Here is a 21,287-nt window from a genome sequence, read left to right on the forward strand (position 1 = left end):
GGCTACACTTTTCGAGATACCCCCCGGTACTTGAAGGGTACTGTGATGCCAATTGGATATCCGATAATAAAGATTCACTTTCAACAAGTGGATATGTCTTTACTATTGGGGGTGGTGCTGTCTCGTGGAAATCCACGAAACAGACATGTATAGCCCGTTCAACCATGGAATCGGAATTCATAGCTTTAGATAAAGCCGGTGAAGAAGCCGAATGGCTTAAAAACTTCCTTGAAGATATTCCAGGTTGGTATAAGCCAGTGCCACTAGTGTTGATTCACTGTGATAGCCAAGCGGCTATCGGAAGAGCAAACAATGGCTTCTATAACGGTAAGTCTCGACATATTCGTCGACGACATAATACCGTGAGGCATTTGATCACAACAGGCGTGATTACAATTGACTATGTAAAGTCAATAGATAATCTAGCGGATCTGCTAACCAAATGGTTAAACCGTGATCAAATGAATAAGTTGCTAGAGGGAATGAGTTTGAAATCCACAAACTAAAGAACTGTCATAGTGGTAACCCAACCATGATGACTGGAGATCCCAAGAACTTGGTTCAAAGGGACAACTAAGCTATGAGAGTTCGTGTAAAACACTCATTTACATCTATTCCCTAGAGAGCAATAGAGTGTTGGAAAACTTGCCTTGTGGTGAGGCTAAGTCCATGACTTTTAATGACTCCTAAGGATCTCAAGGAGATTGAGTTCTCAAGGAGACCGAGTAGGGCAAGATACTCGAGTAGGAATCACCTATGTAAGTGTGAAATGTGGCCGCTTCAAATTACACACTTATGAATCCAAAGTGGTTTCCAAGGCCGCAAAGGACACAAAACGTGAGAACGGATGAGGTTGAGGTGTTTAAGTGTTAACACCATTGTCTCGGTGCACGCCGTGGGGGACTAGTTCAAAGCATCACGCTACTAGGCCGCCTGTGTATCCGATGGCGTTGACTATGGAAGGTTCAAAACTAAAAGTTACCTATCTTTATGCTTATATACCTCGTGAGGGTTGAACTTGTGTCTGCACGCATATGCATTTGGCAATTTCCACTCATGTGGGGGATTATTGAAATCATGAGTTGATTATGCCCGGTCAATGGACTTTGACCAATTAATTAATGTGACGAGACATTTGATTTTGTGAAATTAAATGATATAGCGTCGATCTACATTTTACGTAGATAAATGTAGTATATTCACTTTCTCAATTCCAATTTCCGGTGAGTGAGAAATAGTGGATTAAAGTGGGGCATAAATAGCTTTTAATAAAGCTAGGAGTTTAAGCTTAGGGAGTAATTAAACAAGTGTTAATTATCCCACATTGGAGAAGAGACACATCTTTTAATGTGTATAAATTAAGTGACTTTATGTTACTTAATAATTATAGTGGACCAAGATGGGTGAAAGAGCCCACACGCGCGAGCCCGAGCCCGTGCTCGTGGGCGTGGGCGCGGGGCTTGAGCTCGATCTCGATCTCGATCCCAATCTTGATCTTGGACTTTGATCTTGGCAATTGGTATTTGGGTGGTCTTTGGACTGTTCTTTGGGCTTGGTCGTGTGGCTCGGTGGTTGGGTTCGACCCTAGACTGGTCTAGTTCTTTTTGGACCACCACCGTTTCCACGTCAGCGAGCCAAGCTGGATGACACCTCGTAAGTATGACGCGGTAAAGCCAACGTGGCTGACACGTGATAGTCCACGTCGTGAATGAACCTAGAAGCTTCTAGATTCAACCTCTCTGCTCCATAACGGCTTGTAACGCCTCGTAACCGACGACCGTTACGGTCTAGCAATGATGACAGCCATTATGGCTGCCACTTTTCTTAAAATTTCTTAAAACTTCTTAAAACTCGTGCCGCCCATGAATGGGACTCCTAATGACGGACGGAGGGAGTATTAGTTTTATAATAAAATGTGAGTAGGAATGAGTTAGTGGAATATGAGGTCCACTACCATAAATGGTAAAAAGTGAAATGAGACAAATTTTGTGGGACGGACGGAAATAGAAAAATGGGACAATCTTTGTGTGACGGAGGGAGTATTAAGTTTTGTGTATAGATCTTTAATAGATTTACTTGTCAAAAAATCATTGATTGGCACACAAAATCATATATTAGTGAATAATTTCATCATAAGTTCAAATTATGTGGTGCAATTAACAATTGTTCCCGCATTGGATTATCAATTAGAAATCTAAATTTTTTTTTGGATTCAACTTCCGTTTCATATCATTAGATGATGACACATCATTTGTTTATGCATCCTATATTGATTGTGGATGATTATGTTCTGTAATTGGGATGAGATTGAGATTTACAAAACTGAAATTAGATTTCGCTACTTACGAATTTTGATTTGAAGTTGGATACAACACATGAATCTTGGGAAGAAGATGAAATTAGGTTTTTAATATCAGTTGATTGAAATGCTTCGACCAATTTTCGAATGGGATTCCAAACAAAATTCAAGAACTTCAAATTTTAGAAATCATCCATTGCCGTTGATCATATGCTTGAGCATCCAACCGTCCATGTTGATAAGCATGGGGTTTAATTAGAAGTTGAAATATTTCTTTTAGCTATAAAGAAATGCATGGACCGAAAATATAATTTTTAGAATTATGGATTTATGACTTTAATTGTTCAAGATATAAGTGGAAATAAGTTACTACCTCCGTCCCGCATTAATTGTCACATTTGCCTTTTTATAGTACTAGTTTCACATCGGTGCGAAGCACGGTCCATTTTATTTTATTCGCTTGTTTAGTGTTAAATTGTGTTTATTTGTTTCATTACTATCATTTTTACATATTCTATGATATTTTTGAAACTCTCGTGAACTATTTTAATTTATTTTATATTACAGGAATATTATAATAATATATCATTGAATATTTCAATATGTATAAAATAAAATTTACGAACTCAGTACAATAAAAGTTAGAACATTGTTAGATCTCTATTATAAATAAAGTTATCATTTATAAACAAATATATATTTTTTATTTTAATAATTATAATTAAATTATGTTAACAAAGTTAACATACACTTTGAACATATTTAGTTCGATAGCAAAATAGAACATCAAGATATAAAAAATATAATTGCTGAGCTCCTAAGTTTAATTGAAGGAGCCCCTAAGTTTAATTGTAGGAGCCCCTAAGTTTTATTTTACACATATTGAAATATTCAATGATATATATAATAATATTCCTGTATTACAAAACAAATTAAAATGGGTAATGAGAGTTCCAAAAAATTCATAGAATATGTAAAAATGATAGTAATGAAACAACTGAACACAATTAAACACTGAACAGGAAAATTGGTTATTTACTTTAAAATTACTTTGTTTCGTAAGCTCCTTATTAGTATAAAAAAATAGTTAATTAGTAAAAATTCCAAGCGAACTTCAAGCTAAGAATACAAAATCAATGAAATCAAAGTTGAAATTAACATGCCAAACTTAATTTAGTGACAAATGTTAAAATAGTAAAAAAAAAATCACAAATTAATATTATAAAAAATCAATAGGAATATAATAATATTTTATATCAATGCATATTGTTAAAGATAAAAATATACTATAACCTTACACTACACTTAAGTCAAGAAATATAAACTAATACTAATAAACTAAATGTTTTGTGCTATATTTTTGTTTTTCCTATATCTACGCTTGTTTTTCTTCATCGACAACATGTTAGATTTTTTTGCGCATCTTCAAATCTTTAGTATACCATTTTTTGGAGGTGTGATTTTTGTTCCTGAAATAGGGGAGAGTTATAAAAATTACATAACATCCAATGATATTTTACACCATAACCCACCGATAAAACTTACATACATAAAAAATCTTTCAATTTCTTGTAAGATAAAACATAGTAATAGTTCTGCGATTGTCAAGGAAAATAGAAAGAAGGAACTCATGGTCTATATCAAATATAATCTACGAAAATTAGTAGGTTTAAAAGATATTAAAAAAAAAATCAAATTCCTCAAAATGAGTAGATTTAAAGATATAAGATCAAAATTATCAGCAACATCAAACAAATACATTATTAAAAAAATAAAATAAAAAATGCATAAATTCATGGGAAATTAAAGGCAATGTGACATTGTGAATTTAGAATAAAATAATTCATATTAATAAAAAAAAGAAAAAAAAATCCAATCAAAGCGTTCAACAAAGAATATTATGAAAAAGATAGGAATATCAGAATTAAAATCTAGCTAACAACATATTTATAGTAAAAAATAGATGCCTCTCCATAACTTTTCACTTCCTCCATTTATAATGAAAAATGTTTTTACCTTCCAAATTTAAAACTTATAAGCGTCCCCTTTAAATATGATAAATAAGTTAGAGAACTGAAAATTAAATATAAAAATTGATTAGTGGTCAAAGCTATAATGACACGTTTTTTTATTATAATGTAGATAGGGTAATATTAATTGTGGGTTTTAAATTTTGAATCACAAAAGACGTTTTTTTTCCCTTCTTATAATGATACATTGATTATGCACTCTTATAAATATTCAAAAAGGTGTCCACAGTTTATAAATATTTCAAAAAATAGTCCAAAGGTAGCCTTAGTAGTACTATATTGGTATTGATGGAGGGCAGCTTTTCTTAGCCACAATTTTGTACTGTTACACAAAAACAACAATTGTTAAAACCATCTATCATTTGATACAATCATCAAACATCAAGAAACTTGCTCACCTTATGCTGGCTATACTTCTCCCTAATTGAACATGCACTCTCTCCATGAAGCCTGAAGAGGACCAAAGTCAATGCTGACAACAACTACACCAAGAACGGGGGCGATTCCTTCGACTAAAACAATACTATGGAGAAGAGTTTTCGCACACAAAATCAAATAGGAGGCCAAAAAGTTTCCAAGAGAAAGGCCAAGGGGAAGAAGGGCATCTCTGCAAGTGGTGCGACCGAGCCAACCCAAACAGAGGGCATGGATCCCAACCAACATAACTACATATACACTAATAATTCATCATCCAAAAGGTGATAAGTGACAGCTAGGGAAACGTCAAAAATAAATCTCCTTCATACATAACTACATATATAGTTATATTAATAATATACTAGTTCCCAGCAGGCTTTCATTCACTTCTCATCACCTTCTCTTTCCCTCTCTCCTCCAACAATGCATCTCTCTTAGAGCTGGAGCTGGTTGTGCTTGCCTCCAACATGTCCTCCTCTGCATCTCTCTTAGAGCTGGTTGTGCTTGCCTCCAACATGTCCTCCTCTGCATCTCTCTTAGAGCTGGTTGTGCTTGCCTCCAACATGTCCTCCTCTGCATCTCTCTTAGAGCTTGCAATACTGCATACAAAAACAAGCATTTCAATATAAAGAAATTTCAAAATTAAATCAAAATACAATGCCTCACATGTAGATGTCGGAATAGGGAGAGATTCCCAAGACACCGTTCATGTGAACTGTAGCATACAAATCCCCGTCCTTGCGTTGGACTACTTCGACCTTGGCATATTGAACACCACGAAACTGGTGTTTAATCACATTAGGCATGAATACGTAGAAGAACCAACTAGTACTTTTAACATCAGTCTTGCCGCCAACATAGAAAGCATCAATAACCCTCGCACCCGAAATCTTCGCACCCGGAAGCTTCACACTCACGTTTCCCACCACCTTCCTCGAGGACAGATCGTAGACCAACCAACTATATGAATAGTCGATACTGAATAGAAGGTCTCCACCCACATAGATGAGGTTCCTCTTATTCATTTCATCTATTGGGGGAGGGATGTTATCTGCAAAGACTATCCACTTGTCTGTAACCAAGTTGTACTGGAGGAGTGTGGGTTGATGTCCTTCGATGTCGCAGGACATGGGGTGTTCGTCTTTGAATTCTAGTTCGGTGTAAACCCATCTATCATAGTATATCATAACCAGTTCTTTGGTCCACTGAAAGCAAGATCTTGCTATAGGAATACGCTTGATGTGGGCAGGCAATTTCCTAGGGAGGAACTGGCCTGTCTTGGGGTCGTAGATCTCAACCCAACTACTTCTTATAGGAGTGCCCCCGCAGATGAATATCCTGCCATCGTGTAATGGGGCTACCATGGGGCCGGCTCGGGCTAAATCCATACTAGTGGGGCTACGAGTCCAAGTCACAGGTGATGAACCAACAACAGGTAGTGGCGCAGTTGACAAGTAGTTTGTTGGAGATATCTGTTTGAAAAAAGTGGGATGTGGGACGTCGTAGAAGACACCTCCGGCCATGAACAAGGCATCACCGATACAAACAAATCCAGGGTAAGCCGGAATGTCTTTATGCAGACAATTTCCTTGAAATTCTAATTCTACTAGATTAATTTCAGCGCCATCCTTCAAATCCACCTCGTCAAAACAATAGTAGTTGATACACTTAGGTAAGTACTTCAAAATCATGAACCGTAGATCGCCCCCCATATATATATATATGCTGTTCTGTTCAATGAGAATTAGTTAATTAAAATAACAATATATGGATTAATAAATTTCAAGTTCATAAATGAAATTAGCCCTAAGAACATAAACGAGGGTTGAGCCGGTGGGAAAAAGTAGAGGCACCATGAAATCAGCTATAAGAACAGCATGAATCCTGAATCTATCCTATTTATGAGCCGGACAATTGAATATATAATCTATTCTATTGATGAGCCAGAAAAGTAGTGTTAATAAGAATAAGAAAACCCTATGCATGAAGATGAGAAACAAGCGTTACGTACCTTTCTTTGTGTCGGCGCAAAAGACGATCTGCTAAGGAAGATAGGGTTTTTGGTTTTTGAAGAAGAAAATTCAGTTTACAGTATTGACATTAGTATTCAATCGTTGTCATTATAGGCGATAAAAATGGACAATAATATATTTATGCCATTTTAATATATTGAACGAATTTATGAGATTTTACATATCATCTCCAGCAATAAGTTAAGGGTTCGTTTATGTTCTAAGAAAGTAATCTATTTTTAAAATTTTAAACTAATATTTATTTGATTTTTTATTTAATAAGAAAGTGATAAAAATCTTGTTAACAAGGAAAATAACGCAAATTTATAACTAGAATTCTTGTTTCTTCTTAATTATCAAAATAATAGTAATGTTTATTATAATAATATCTAAATTATTTTTATATCGTAAATTAGTATAACTTATCAAACGGATCCTAATTTGACTTAAAATTACTTGGAGAGTAGAGTGTGAGTCTATTTTTATTTCATTGACAATAATATTTTTTTATTCTCACAGTTTATTCTAAAATTACTTTGGAGTATGTGTTGCAATTTGAAAATAATAATATAGTACCAACCAAGTACTAGTATAAGATTGATATCTTGTACGATATAAAATATGTTGAAGTCAAGCATATTATTAGGCCTTAACTTATTAATATAACACATTTTGAATGTTGAACAGCTTGAACTTCCTAACCATTGCAGGAAAAGAAAATTGTCAAAAGGTAACAACACGTTTTTGTAGATTCATAGTTGAATTTCATTCTTCAAACATCAAACTCGTTTAGTGAAAATTGATGAAACAAGATTACAAATTTATTTACTTTTCTAGCAAAATTAGTATTTATATTGAAAAAGCAAAATTAATTTGGTTCCAGTTCAAATAAGATTCCAACCCTTGATGCCCCAAAATCAAGACTTTTAGATATTTAAATAGCTAGCAACGTCAATACGATGTGGAATTATAACAAGAAAAATAAGGGAGGAAAGAACACAAACACAAAATAAACTTTAATTTCATACGAGTCAATTGTAAAATTAGACTTTTTTAAACAAGTGAAGTAGAAATATAAGCCACATGAAATTGGAGAAATATCACAGAAATGGGATCCAAACAATTGCAGTCAGCCTAGATAGGGTCTAATTTTCTTCCATTATTCTATATTCAAAAGCATGAATCATCAAAATCCCACCTAACTAACTAACTCTCTTATCAGTTGCAGAAGCCCCAAGAATTTATTTGATGTATATAATGTTACAAAAATCATACAAAGATTGAATCATGCAAGTAGTTGAAGACAGACCTCTATATTCGATATCCGATATCTGAATCAGATCTCAGGGGCTTAATGAATACTTTCCGGGCTCGTTGTATGTCTTCTCCAACTGCTCCACTTTGATAATTTTGAAACCTCTGATCCTCACTTCTTCAGGCACTGAAGTATCCTTGTAATCGACTTTTTCAATGGCCCATCCGGCGTTGTGCACAGTTCCTCCTACTTTAACCTGTTGAGAAAATGACCAGTGATCAGGTTCAGGTTCCTTGTATCGTCAAAAAGAGCTGTTGTTGGCAATTGAGAGATTTACTGTAACATACCTCAGCATCGATAACTAGAGCTCCATCCAAGGCAAGATCCTGGAGAAAGATGCTTTGGCCCTTAATGGCAATGGTAGATCTTCCTTCCGGTAATACGAGAATGTAAGCCCCCATTTAGGACTCCATGCAATACGAGGCCATACGTCCACCTCCTGCCCATTGAATACATCTTGAACTGGGTCATTCACCTTGAAACCAGCCTGATAATGCAACAGCATGTTCAGTTGCAAGCTCAAACAACAGATTGGTAATGAGAAGAGCTTTAATTCTTTGGTAAAGCTAAGATACTTATGAGTAATGAACCAAATAGCAATCAGTTTTGTGAGATATTGTTTTCTCTTATGCATACAAGGAAAAAATCACTGAGATAACAGCATTGCAAACGTATTTTTGATTCATGATTGTTCCATGTCGAAAAACAATTAAATGATGTTTCCGTATAAATCTTTATATGTTTAGAATATGTAAGGAACAATGACCATCTGGAGAAAATATCATAGCAAATATCAACAGTACTAACTTCTCTATAGTAAGATAGAATAACCTAAAATTAATGCATATTGTTCAATAACTGTAACACCCCAAAAATAAAAATAAAGGAGAAAAAAAAACAAATAAATCTAATTAAATCTTTTCACTTGGTCAGATATATTTCTTCAAACCCTATCACCAAACTATTATCACATATCTCCATTCCCTAAAATCCCTCCAACAAACCCAACCCTATCACGTATTTATTATATATAGTATCAACTATTAAATATCAATTTTAAATCTACAACCTATATGGGAAACATATATATACCCGAACCATTCCACAAATTTTAGCCTCCTTCCAAATTCTGAAGGAAAAACAAAGAGATAGCCAAAGGAGTGGAGCAGCCGTGAGTTTCCAGATTTTGCTTCACAAATTTTTGATCCATCAAACTAGAGGTATATTCAAGTCCGACGTTTGTTTTTCTCCATGGAATTATTTGTTCATATTCATGTTAGTTCATCCCCATGAAATTTTAAAATCCCAAGTCTGAAAAATGTTATCAACCATTAACAATTGATATCGAACTATTAGAAAACTTAATAAAAGATTAGTTTTGAGTGGAGAAAAAAAGGGGGAGGGGGACGGATCAGTTGTGAGAGGCGGCGCCGCTCGACTGAGGCACCGGCGACGACGGCTGGGCGGTGCTAAAGGGGTGACTGGCAGTGGCGGACGGCAGTTGCCTGAACGAGCTGGCGGCGGCGAGTTTTACCGACGGTGAGAAGAGACCGAGAGGAAGAAAGATGGAGGCACGCCTTGTACTACTGTTTTAGGATTTGAAGTTTCTGTTTTGAGACTTTAAATTGTGAGATGTGAATTGGGATTTATTTTTTGTAAAATTGAGAATAGGGAAAGGGAGAGTACAGAGGAGAGGAGAGGAAGAGATGAGAAATTGAGAGTGAGCTTTGTAGAAGAATTGGCAGAGAGAGATGTTGGTTTGAGTTGGGTCTTTGGGCAGTAGACGTGTGGTGGCAGGGAGTATATAATGCTTAGGGACAAAAGGTGATTCGCTCACCCCAGGCGCCCCCATAACCCGGTCCGACATCGCTATGGAGGGGTTCAAACACGGTACCTCAGCGGCCCATTAGGTGGGAGGAACTTACACTGGTAACCAGCACACAAGGAGCCACCACAGTGGTGAAACTCCCACACTGCGGCTGCCAGCATTCGATCCTGTCTGCTTAGGGACAATCTACCACCCAGGAACCAACTGACTGAGTTAAGCCCGTGCGGGCGGGAGTATATAATGCTACTATTTCCTTTTCTTGGTTTAGCTTTAAAATGTTAGGCTATTTAATACTTTTGGTTGGGCCTTGTAAATTAAATAAATGGGTTGAAGGTTTCTGTTTAATTGCTCTGTAGTTTGCGCATAATAACTTCAGCTTGGCTAATTAAGAAAATTTTGAATAGGCGTTGGATTGGTTGTGCGAGATTATGTATGATCATCTCTATGAAAGAACGAGAAATAATTTGAGCACACGCACGTAGGATGCACGCATCGTTTTTTAAGTTATTTTGTAAAATCTAATTTTAGCATAATCATATTGTGTTAAAAAGGGTGAACTTTTGCACGTCGTTTGTGGTTGAAGCAGAAGGGATTGACGAGTCAAGCGTTTGAGGTGAGCTTTTCTTTTTAAATAAGGGCAATGCCCTAAGTATATTTTTATGTGAAAATTATACGAATATTTGTCATGCTGTGTTTTGTTTTATTCTATGGAACCTATCTGATGTGGCTTTTGCCATCCATGGATAATCGAATTCGGGTCTGTGTAGGGAGTGAGTCCCTATTCAGGCTAGTGTACACCTATGGGATCGTGAGCCGTCTTTTGGGTCGGCCGGTCTAGTGACTTGGGATGTGGCCACGTTCCTTGTCATCAATGGATCAGATATGGTAGACATCTATGGGAAAATGGTTGATCAACCGAATTTTACGATAGAATTGATTTTAGTGTCTTGGGCGATTTTTAAAGTCAAAACCCCAAGGTCACTCAATGGTGGCATGATAAATACTTTTTATAAAATGTTTTCGGCATGAGTCCACTGAGTGCATCAAGTACTCAGCCCTGCATTTCTTTTTAAAAATGTGCAGGTTGAGTGTGACGGGTGCGGTGGGTGTGTTGAGCAAGACCGTTGAAGAAATTTAAGTGTTTAGAATGTGTCATGTCTTCACACGTGGCATATTCCTTCTCTCGAATGCTCCGCTGAGTAGTCGTCTTTCTTTTGAGTTTTTGTATTGTTGAGATACTCTGATTTTATTCCAGCTATTCCCATTTGTTTCGGGCTATGGTACTTTACGTTCTCTCCACTTTAATTATTTATTATCATTTTTTCAAAACGAGTGCAGAAATGAAATGACCTCTACTACTGTGGCACGGAGGGAGTATGATTGTAATGGATATTGGTGCTGGGAGTTTAGTGGCTAAGGTGACAACCTTCTTTGAGAATATGCACCTTTACCTATGCAAATTTTCAAGACTTCACTCAATTCAGAGACAACTTAATCACATACAGAACATCATCGCTAAACTGCCCGGTCTGAGGCGTTGAAGGTGTGCGCTGATCTATAAACTAGAAGCCAAAGCACTCACCTGATACAGATTACAGTTTAGTGGTTTTGTAGGGTTGATGGAAAGTTTGTCATCTTATGGTCTCCTATAGACCTCCTAAGCAGACTTTAGAATCCCACAAAAAAAAAAACCATTCCATCACACAAAGATTGAACATTTACGGGACACTTTCATAAAGTTTGTCTTCTAGGAAGTCTTATTTAGCAAGAAAATCATATAGCAAACCAGAACTAGGCAACGAATCCCCTCCTTGGGGATCTAGTAGGCAGTCATCAGTAGTCTCACACAAGTACAGACATGTTAATCCCATACAGAAATTTCAGTAGCCTACATAATTATATTATGATGGAAATGAAAGTTAACTAGGTAAAAAATACCTACTGTGATTTACATCAGATGGAGCTGTACCCATCCAGTCCAATGAAGAACTTGAAGCACAAAGGACATTTCCAGGAAATACTGAAGGGGCAACATGAGAGAATAACATATCACCCAGCTGCAGCTTCTCTAGCAACATGTCTAAAGTTTTTGAAGAAAAGTTGCTCCCGCAGTCTTTGTCAAATGCAAGTTCATAGGTATTATAGTCTCCATCATGCAAAGATTCATCAACAAGTGACAGCATATAAAGGATATCAACCCATGCATCTTCAGCCTGGTTTCTGTTTCTGGGGAAACTTTTACCAGATGTTTGTATCTTGCAATTTATAGGCAAACTCTCATATTTGACTTTTAAATGAAGTAAGTTTTTGCTTCCTATAACCAATGAGCTTACGTCTTCTGCTGAATTTGAAGCAAAAGTTTCAAGCTGGGCTATACACCTCACACGTAAAAGATCTGATAAACCATTTCTATGACCAAGTTTCCTGTGTCTTTCCCTAGTCTTAGTAGCTGTGGCTTCAACCTCATCATGAGAAAGTCCAGAAGAAAGTGCGGGGCAACAACCTTGTCGTGCATAGACCAATCACTAACACCCAGTTCTGCATTTGAACTAATACTATCAAGACTATCTTTTTGTTTATGGTGCTCGCGGTTGCTTGCAACTTCTGGGCTGTTATTCTCCATAAACTGATTCTTTTCAAATATCTTGAAATGATATGGTGAAATAGAAAAGGGAGGTATGTCTTTTTTTGCACTAGTGATACACCCTTTAACATGTACCCCTGAAATAAGAGCAGAGTAAATGAATATCACTAACTTAAATAAAGCCAAAAAAAAGACCAAAAAAATTAGGGTATTGTGAGTCGTGACAACTGACAAGTTAACAAAACAAAGACGAACTTACTCGTTTTGATTTTAATTCAACTAGAAATGTTACTCAATACTTTGAAGAATTAACTTACATGAGTGTAATTCTACCCCCAAATACAGGCGAAGAGACTGAGCTAGCATTATGTGCCCTTTTGACACTGATTCACATAATAATAGATGGACGATGAGATGCTGGGGAGAATTCCGCTTATCGTTATGAATCCCATTATTGGCTTCATTTTCATTTGATTTGCTTCTAGATTGCAGCTTTTTCTTGTTATTTTTGGATAGAGACCGTGGAGATATCTCTACAAGCTGACAAGAACTGAAAGAATATTTCTTAGCTGTTTCTGGATGGACATAAACACCAAATGTGAGTACTACGTCCATTTCAACACCATTTTCCTCATATTTATAAACTGACTTATTATCTGAATCTTGGATCCGAAGTTGTGCTTTAGCAATTGTGTGACCCTCATCTGGAGATTGCAGGGACGGACTTTTACGTCTCTTCGGAGCTACTGCAACTTCAGTTCCAGGAACAAGTTGAACTGGAAACAATCTCACATGTAAAATAACAAGCATAAAAAATGATAATCTACTTAATAGAAGTATGTTCACAAGAGTTTTCGTTGAATGGAAGAGGATAATAAGAGGCCTTAAACTGGCACAATATAACAAGTAATGCATAACCCAAACATGAAAGGAGAACTGCTTCGAAAGTAGAACAAAGAAAAAGAAAAAAAAACGGAATAGGAATACGATTTCCAGGATTCCAGAAACTAAAGCAATGCAGTTACCTACTGGATTCTGGGGAAAGATTGACATAACAAGAAATGTGACAACTGTTTGTCCATGCAACCACAATGGAAATTTCATTTGTTCGTGTACAACTCCAACCTGTATGCAGCCAAATTTGAGTTAATAAAAGTTTGCACAACATTTAACACATCAAATTCTCAAAAATAACATGAACCACACCTAAATCAATTCCAAACTTCTTAAAAACAGACTATCAAACTCTCCCTAACAAGAGGCATTCTCTTAAACTCAGAATTGCAGCCCCTAACTAATACACACGAACTCAGACCATAACTCCTACTTCAAAATTACTACTATGTTCCACCTTACTGTACAGTAATTCGAATGCACAGAAGCACAATTGAACCAAGACAGAATCAATCAAATCACCTGCTTCAAAATAACACTTTCAGCAAGCTCCGAATTGAGCTCCAGAATCTCCCAATCATCCTCCGTGAGCGGCTCAACCGTCACAAGCGTAGCTTTAGGCAAATTACTGATCACACGCACTTTAACCGAGGTCCGATCGCTCAATCCAATGCAATCCGCATAGTGACGAGCTATCTGCAAAAATTCACCCCCGCGCCCAAACCGCAAATTCAGATAAGTAAGAACACCACTCTCCAATCAAAACTAACTTAAAGCTCTACCTCAATTGAGGAAGGGGAATTCGATGCGGCGCCGCACCACGCGACTTGCCAGAGGCGATCGTCGGAGCGGAGCTCGAGCGCTAGAATTGGAGGGAGGTAACCGGTCTGAAGGGTTTGGATGAGGGAGAGAGGGAGAGAGACGAAGCAGCTCTCGATTCCTCCCACTGCTCTCACCTCAAACTCCATAGCTGAGCAGCTTCAATTTTTGTTCACTTTCAGAGCTGAAGAAATTGTTTTTAATCTTTTATATACTCTATGAGTGATGAAGTTGCCTGCGGAAGTTTAAATACGGTTCTCTGCGGTATCACCCGTTTTATAGGTGATAAACCAAGGTTAAGGTTGGTGGGACCCACCACAATGCAATGTTTGATAGCCTGGATAAATGCAATCCAAGGCCCGAAAAAAATTGCGGCGGCCCGCCAGGCCCGCGTGAATAGTGCCCGTTTTCACTATTGGGCGTAGTTAATGTGACCCACAAAATTTGTGGGTTTATTTTATCCTCTTGTGGGTTTATTTTATCCTACATAAATCCTACATTTGGCCCGAAAATTTTATCCTATGTTAATCCTCTTGCTATAACCCACTCACTCTATAAAACGGGTCCTAAGTGTTTAGTCGATGTTGATATGTTTGTGAACGCGATTTTATCTCTTATCCATTCTTTAGTTTTTGGAAAGCGTGTCGCAAATGGGCCGAGCCAATCCGGGTTAGATCCGATCCGATCCATGAAAATGTAATTGAATATACAGTGGTATGGGTTCATGAGGCCCAATACTAGCAGCCCAAATTCTTACCATCTCATTTTCATTACATAAGTGATCATTTTTAAATTTTAATCTTTTAGTAATATTAAATGATTTAAATCCCTTTTATCACGATGGAATTTGAAAGTTAATTTAGTTGCGATTTAAATATGGCACGTGTAGCTCTGGTTAATTTCAAGTATGCTATATGAAATTAGATGGTAGTTAAACTAAATGACGGCAGCCGGAGAGAATTAGGGAAGTGCATCGACTATCTATCACTACCACTAGGGATGTCAATGCAGCCCGCAACCCGTGGGCTGACCCGAATAACCCGCCAAATTTATAGGGTTAGGGTTGAAAATTTCTAGCCCGATAAAATTACAATCCGATTAGCCCGCACCCGATTAACCCGCAACCCGTTAGGGTCAGACCCGAAAATCCGATGGGCTGGCCCGAAAACCCGATAAAATTTCTATTGTTATATTTGTTTGACTCCTAATTGGACACTTTCATTGATTATTTTTATAATATAGATAACTAAAAAAATAACATTCAATTTTATATTAAATATATAAATTATATATTAAAATTTAATTAATATAATAATAAATAAATAAATTAGAAACTTCTAATTCATTAATAAAAATTTACATTTGTAAAACCTGTTTTAAAACATGCTTTAAAATATTTAAATTTATGTTTTATTTTACACAAATCTCAAATATTAGTATTTGATCATGTTTGTGTTTGAGTTTAAGTATATATCTCGAATTTATCATAATTAAATATTTATATTTTATAAATATAATTAATTTTCGTCATTATTTATTGGATTGATCGCATGTTAATTTTATCGGTAGCAACCCGATTAAACCGCTGGGCCAGCCCGAACCCCGAGCGTTTAGGGTTAGGGTTGAACTTTTGTAACCCGAAAAAATCGCAACCCGAGTAGGGTTGGCCCGAAACCCGATGGACCGGCCCGATTGACATCCCTAACTACCACCCGGCATTGACGAAGGAGGAGGGAGAGTTTTATTGGACCAATAACGAGAAATGTTGATTGGTCAATCTGTTCGGGTTCAAGCTAATCCGCTCGGATTGCCGGGGTATACGGATACAGGACTTTCGGGTTATAAATTTTCAACTCAAATCCTAAGCATTCGAATTTGGGCTTACCTGTCAGGGCCAATTGGGCTAAATATTTTTTATTAATACACTCTCTCCTCTGTTCCTAAAAATTTGTTAGAGTACTTATTTCTATTTTCGTCTGTCCCTTAAAATTTATCACTTTTATCATTTTTTGTAATGAATATAATATGGGGTTGTTTAGTTTACAAGATTATATCCCGATGTTAAATATGTAATGTGTTTGGTTTATGATATTCATACCACAATTCAATCCTAGATGGAAAATCATGGAATAATTAGTCATAACTAACTGCAAACCCCAGATTACTAAAATAATCTCACAACTCAATCATAGATTATATCTTGATACTATTTTATACAGGAAACCGAATATCATACGAGTATAACTTTTAAATAATGAATCAAAATATATTTTCAAGTGCATTTGAAAAAAAAATATTATTGAACTAACTTATAAAATCTGAAAAATGTAATGAAAATTGAAAATTGAAAATTAAATAATGAGAATTATCGCATTTCCGGCCAACCCGCAGAATTCAGATTTAGGATTATTTAAGTTGTGATTCTTTCGTGACATAAATTTTACTATCCCAATCTTACAAAATATTCGGACTATTTGGGGTCTACCTGCGAATTTCATGTTGAATTAATATCACTACAAATAACCCTAACCTGCTCGATCTTCTTAAAAAGCGATCAATTTAGCTAGAAGAAACAATGAAATAAAGCCTTCAATATGTATTACTCCATTATTCATTTTCCAAAACAATAGAGCATTTCGAAACGAAGTGGTTATATGATTTTTCGGGTAATATTCTCCGTTGACTGTCAACCTATATTAACTACTACTTCCTCCATTCCATAGTAATAGAGTCAACACATTTTTCCACACCTACTTTATTCTCTCTTACTTTTCTCTCTCTTCATCTCTCTACCTTTTTCATTTTTCACTTTATTCTCTCTTTATTTAACTCATCTAACAAAATTTTTCTTAATCTCCGTGCCGAAAAATTTTATCGTACTAACCAAGATAAATATTCTGAAAGTCAACTATTTGTGAAATTGTTGTGGGAATATAAACTCTTTGACTTGAATTATTCAAGTCAATATGTTTCTTATATTCATTACTAAGCATAAAAGATAAAAGAGATAAAAAGAGAAGTCCCGGGAGGCAGAATCCCGTCGACAACTCAAGCTTAAACAAAGTGCGTAAAATAAAATAGAAAGAGACGTAAATTCATATATTTATTGATTGAATGAAGAGAATAACAATAGGTCCTATATATAATACTACTACTACTACTAATAACCTAACTTAGAGAACAAGATACCGAATATATGGAAAGATATGATATTACTACCTCCGTCCCTGAAAATTTGACACAGTATAACATTTTGGTCCGTCCCTGAAAGTTTGACACACTTCACTTTTACCATTTTTGGTAGTGGACTTCATATTCCACTAACTCATTCCTACTCACATTTTATTATAAAACTAATATTTTAAAAGTAGGACCCACATCCCACCAACTTTGTCAACTCACTTTTCATTACATTTCTCAAAACCCGTGTCGGGTCAAAGTATGTCTAATTTTGGGGGACGGAGGTAGTATAATACTAATAGACTAAATGGGGAGTGATCAATTGCTAACTCATCATTTAATTACTAACTACAATTAATTTAAGGCCATAGGATTCTAGAAAACGTGTGGTTTACAATTTGCCACGTGTAATTTTTGTTTTTATTAATTAAATCGAAAAAGATAAAAAAAAAACTCTAAATTAGGGTTTTGAATGAAAATGTCAATATAGTGGTTCGAAAATATCAACACAATGCTTTAAGAATGTTAACCCATTACTTATATTGACATTTTACATGTATTATATTGAAATATTTTATATAGTATGTTGACATAGCTGCTGTGCGAAAAAATAAAAAAAATTCGAATTTTTTTTCAAATTTTGACGTCGGAATATATGCATGTAGTATATCGTTGGAATCCTTATAAAGTTATCTTTAATTTGATATATGTTATATGAATTTGAAGTTTTGGGATTTCTTTTAAAAGTTAGTTATAACTAATTTTGTAGTTAATTGACATTAATACCCCTATTGATATTTTTTGGAATTAATCATATGGCCTTATTGACGTTTTTGTTGATCGTATTAACATTTCAGGGTTGATGATCAAAGCCTTTAATTTGAATATCTAATGGCTATTATTTAGTTATAGTTAGCAATTAAGTATTGAGTTAGCAATATAACACTCCCCTAGACTAAATATTGTATATAGTATATGATAATGTAATCATATGACCGTATCATCTCTTTCCAATAAAAGCTTCAGAGTTCTTCCAATCACGATAAAAACTTTGGTAGATATTCACCCTGGATCATATATGAATGGTTTTTATTTTGAAACTATGTTACCACTGTCACGGAGCCAAATGGAGTATATAATTGGACTGAATAGTCTTGCATATATGATCGAGGGAATATCTACCAGTCTCTAAATCACTATCGAAAAAAATAATCAAACATTAACTATTTCAATTATTTCATTCTAAACGAAACAAAATACTACATTAGAGTAGATTTTTTTGTGTGATGATATTTGTTCACACATTAATGCCAGCTCACGATCTAAATGACATATTGTTCCAAAATTAACCATATCTATTCCAGACATGGTCATTAGCTGAGAAGCAAATAGGAATAGAGAAATGATCATTCATGCAACGTTCATAGTTTCATAATAATCAAGTGCCAAAATCTGGATAAATGTTTGATATTTTGAGCTATGAAATTCATAAATCCTAGTCTAAAGAATGTTGACATTTATTCTTGAATTAACATGTCTAAGTTGCTTCTTTGCAAGCTTCCTTGCAATTATTTCATCATCCATTTGGATTCGAGAAATGCGATCCCATGGCATATTCGGACGTATCTCGAAAGATCGTGGATCCACGACTATCCTCTCTAGTGCAACACCGTGTCGCACCAACCAACTAATCATTTGAAGATGATTACGCACACCACGATAGCCAAAAAACTCTACTTCCTTGATGTGAGAATAAGCCAGTTGAACTTCGTTATTGTTGTTAATCTCCGAAACATGATAATCACTACCATTAATCAAGTAATCCCTTTTCGGTCCCCACAGTTCATTAATTTTTGCATTGGTTTCATCTTGGTGTGACGCCTATAAAATCATTAATCAACAAAGTAATTCATCTTATCTATTATTATATAACCACACTAAGTAAATCAAAAGATATTGGAAACAGAAAATTTTTGAGAAAAAATCAGCCAATCCTCACTTTTAAAAAAATATCAATTATATCATAAATTTGCCAATCTTTTAATTCTCATCATTAGTTTGACACCAAAAAAAAAAAGACCACCCGCCTTTCTTTCACTATCACTTCCACATCATACATAATTTCGACCAAATTTCCACAATTAATGAAAATATCGAAGTTATGATATACTACATTTGTATAAGCAGAATTTAACTAAATCTAGGAAATGAATAGATAGTTACCTCTAGGACAAATCTTTGCAAACAAGGTGCCACACTAAACCATTTTATTATTGGCACGAGAGAACAATTGTCACTGAACTCACTCTCAACCACCACCACCAATTCCTTTAGATTAGGCATCATACTCTGCAAAGTGTCCTGTACAATATAGGTATATCACATGTCATAGCTAATTTATTGAAAATCAAATAAATCACAAGTGCACATTACATTGCAGGTAATTTTGTAGTTGTAGTATATCTTGAGCGTGTGTAGTTGTGGAAGCACGGAATCAAACATGTCTATAATGCCTCTGATGCTCCTAATATAAAAATTCCTATCCTGGCCGTGTGCGGCCTGAATCCAGAGCTGAGTAAGACGAGGAACACCGACTAGCTCGAAACGACAATGTAGCTCGAAACGACAATGTGGTCTACCCAGACCAGCGTACTTGATGCAGACAATATTAGAATCACGAACAACAACTAAAGAGAGGCTAGGGCACTGGCTGATTTCTAGGCATTTGAACACCGGCAGCGTCCCACCAACCTCCAGAGACGAAAGCATTCTTCCACACCGGGACAGGGATAGTTGCTCGAGGAGAACACAGTTTCCCAACAAACATGCCACAGCGGCATCACTCACATTCACACAATGCAAACTCAGTCTCTTTAGCAGCTTCAGATTGTCGGGAAAATTCCCTTTATGGTATGGGAAATAGTAAAACTCTTCTGGTGAGTAGGCGTAGGTATTCAAGATCAAATCAAGACTCTCAACCTTTCTCCTCAAAGCGGAGTTAACCCAATAATCGACACATCCACTAAAAGATAAAGGTAAATCGAACGCCACTTTAAATCTGACAAGGTTAGTGGAGGAATTTGGGAGTATGGTGAATATGCGATCAACCCATCTAACATAATCGCTTCTTAACTTGGTGATGTTATAAGCTTTCCGGTGGTATTGTAGTAGTATTGTTGTCGAATCCAGATCAAGATCTAGTTTGGGTAAGAAGATCCACAAGTTCCTCCATCGAGAGCAAAGTAAGCTACTTCTTATAGCTTCTTTCAAGCTCAAACAAGATAATATTAACAATAATATATCGTCAGGAAGCATGCTAATTCGATCACCCTGAAACTGAAAACTCAACATTGTCATCTATGTGCCTATTGATTTAATTAATTACAATGGTTAAGTTCATAAACAACAATCAATAATGATAACTAGGGAGATTTTTACCGTGTAGTCATCTTCGACTTGTAGTCGCCTCCGTAGCCTTTTAGCCATTGTTAGTTTACTCCTCAATTCTACCTTGAATTTATTTGTGTTGTGCATATGTTATATATATAGTCGATCTGTTAAAAAGGATCAATACCAATTACCAAATCTTTTTTTATTAACTATCGGTTTAAAAAAATCTATTAGGTTAAATTAAATCTTCTTTTTCTAAAGAGATATCTAGTATCTACATGTATATATATCTATATCTATATTACCGACATTTTTTTGCATAAATTTATTGCTGGTATTTATTTTAATTTCGATGTAACATATACCTTGGGAATTACGCAATCTGTAAAAAGTCAACATAATCAAGAAATTAAGAGTGTTTGCATACGACAAACCTGACATACACATGCAATTTTTGTTTGATGAAATTTGTTTAGTTTAAACACTAAATGAGATATGTGATTCTTGCTTATCAAACAA

The 21,287-nt window shown here is 35.7% G+C and overlaps 2 protein-coding genes, 1 long non-coding RNA gene and 1 pseudogene across 6 annotated transcripts; all 4 read right to left on the reverse strand.

Moving 5' to 3' along the window:
• Positions 1-4,537: 4,537 nt before the first annotated feature.
• Positions 4,538-4,999, reverse strand: LOC121778202. The gene is made up of 2 exons (XR_006045636.1): positions 4,728-4,999; positions 4,538-4,651 (listed from the first exon to the last, which is right to left on the reverse strand). It is a non-coding gene; the product is annotated as an uncharacterized LOC121778202 (long non-coding RNA).
• Positions 5,000-5,012: 13 nt separating this feature from the next.
• LOC121778198 lies at positions 5,013-9,186 on the reverse strand. Of its 3 annotated transcripts, XM_042175508.1 has the most exons (5): positions 9,166-9,186; positions 8,361-8,560; positions 8,068-8,269; positions 5,413-6,476; positions 5,013-5,345 (listed from the first exon to the last, which is right to left on the reverse strand). In XM_042175508.1, exons 4-5 carry the CDS (start codon positions 6,456-6,458, stop codon positions 5,126-5,128), a joined length of 1,266 nt encoding a protein of 421 aa, XP_042031442.1. In that variant the 5' UTR covers positions 6,459-6,476; positions 8,068-8,269; positions 8,361-8,560; positions 9,166-9,186; the 3' UTR covers positions 5,013-5,125. The 3 variants fall into 3 exon arrangements, with proteins under 3 accessions (XP_042031442.1, XP_042031444.1, XP_042031443.1); XM_042175510.1 differs by lacking the exons at positions 8,068-8,269; positions 8,361-8,560; positions 9,166-9,186 and adding an exon at positions 6,758-7,032; XM_042175509.1 differs by lacking the exons at positions 8,068-8,269; positions 8,361-8,560; positions 9,166-9,186 and having other exon boundaries at positions 5,413-7,032.
• On the reverse strand, positions 8,102-14,455 carry LOC121780147 (annotated as a pseudogene).
• Positions 14,456-18,762: 4,307 nt separating this feature from the next.
• LOC121778197 (putative F-box/FBD/LRR-repeat protein At5g22670) lies at positions 18,763-20,875 on the reverse strand. Of its 2 annotated transcripts, none has more exons than XM_042175507.1 (4): positions 20,817-20,875; positions 19,812-20,714; positions 19,602-19,739; positions 18,763-19,118 (listed from the first exon to the last, which is right to left on the reverse strand). In XM_042175507.1, exons 1-4 carry the CDS (start codon positions 20,862-20,864, stop codon positions 18,879-18,881), a joined length of 1,329 nt encoding a protein of 442 aa, XP_042031441.1. In that variant the 5' UTR covers positions 20,865-20,875; the 3' UTR covers positions 18,763-18,878. The 2 variants fall into 2 exon arrangements, with proteins under 2 accessions (XP_042031441.1, XP_042031440.1); XM_042175506.1 differs by having other exon boundaries at positions 18,763-19,259.
• Between the last annotated feature and the right edge of the window lie 412 nt (positions 20,876-21,287).

Source organism: Salvia splendens, chromosome 19 (assembly GCF_004379255.2).
Source record: "Salvia splendens isolate huo1 chromosome 19, SspV2, whole genome shotgun sequence".
Taxonomy (NCBI): Eukaryota; Viridiplantae; Streptophyta; class Magnoliopsida; order Lamiales; family Lamiaceae; genus Salvia; species Salvia splendens.

Bases quoted from the DNA above. Each gene is read 5' to 3' on its own strand.
- LOC121778198 (XM_042175508.1), bottom strand. From the start codon at position 6,458: ATGGGGGGCGATCTACGGTTCATGATTTTGAAGTACTTACCTAAGTGT. The intron at 5,346-5,412 runs GTGAGGCATTGT...TTTTGTATGCAG, and splicing joins CCCTATTCCGACATCTACAT to TATTGCAAGCTCTAAGAGAG.
- LOC121778197 (XM_042175506.1), bottom strand. From the start codon at position 20,864: ATGGCTAAAAGGCTACGGAGGCGACTACAAGTCGAAGATGACTACACG. The intron at 20,715-20,816 runs GTAAAAATCTCC...TTGAGTTTTCAG, and splicing joins AAGTCGAAGATGACTACACG to TTTCAGGGTGATCGAATTAG. The intron at 19,740-19,811 runs GTAATGTGCACT...TATATTGTACAG, and splicing joins ACTACAAAATTACCTGCAAT to GACACTTTGCAGAGTATGAT.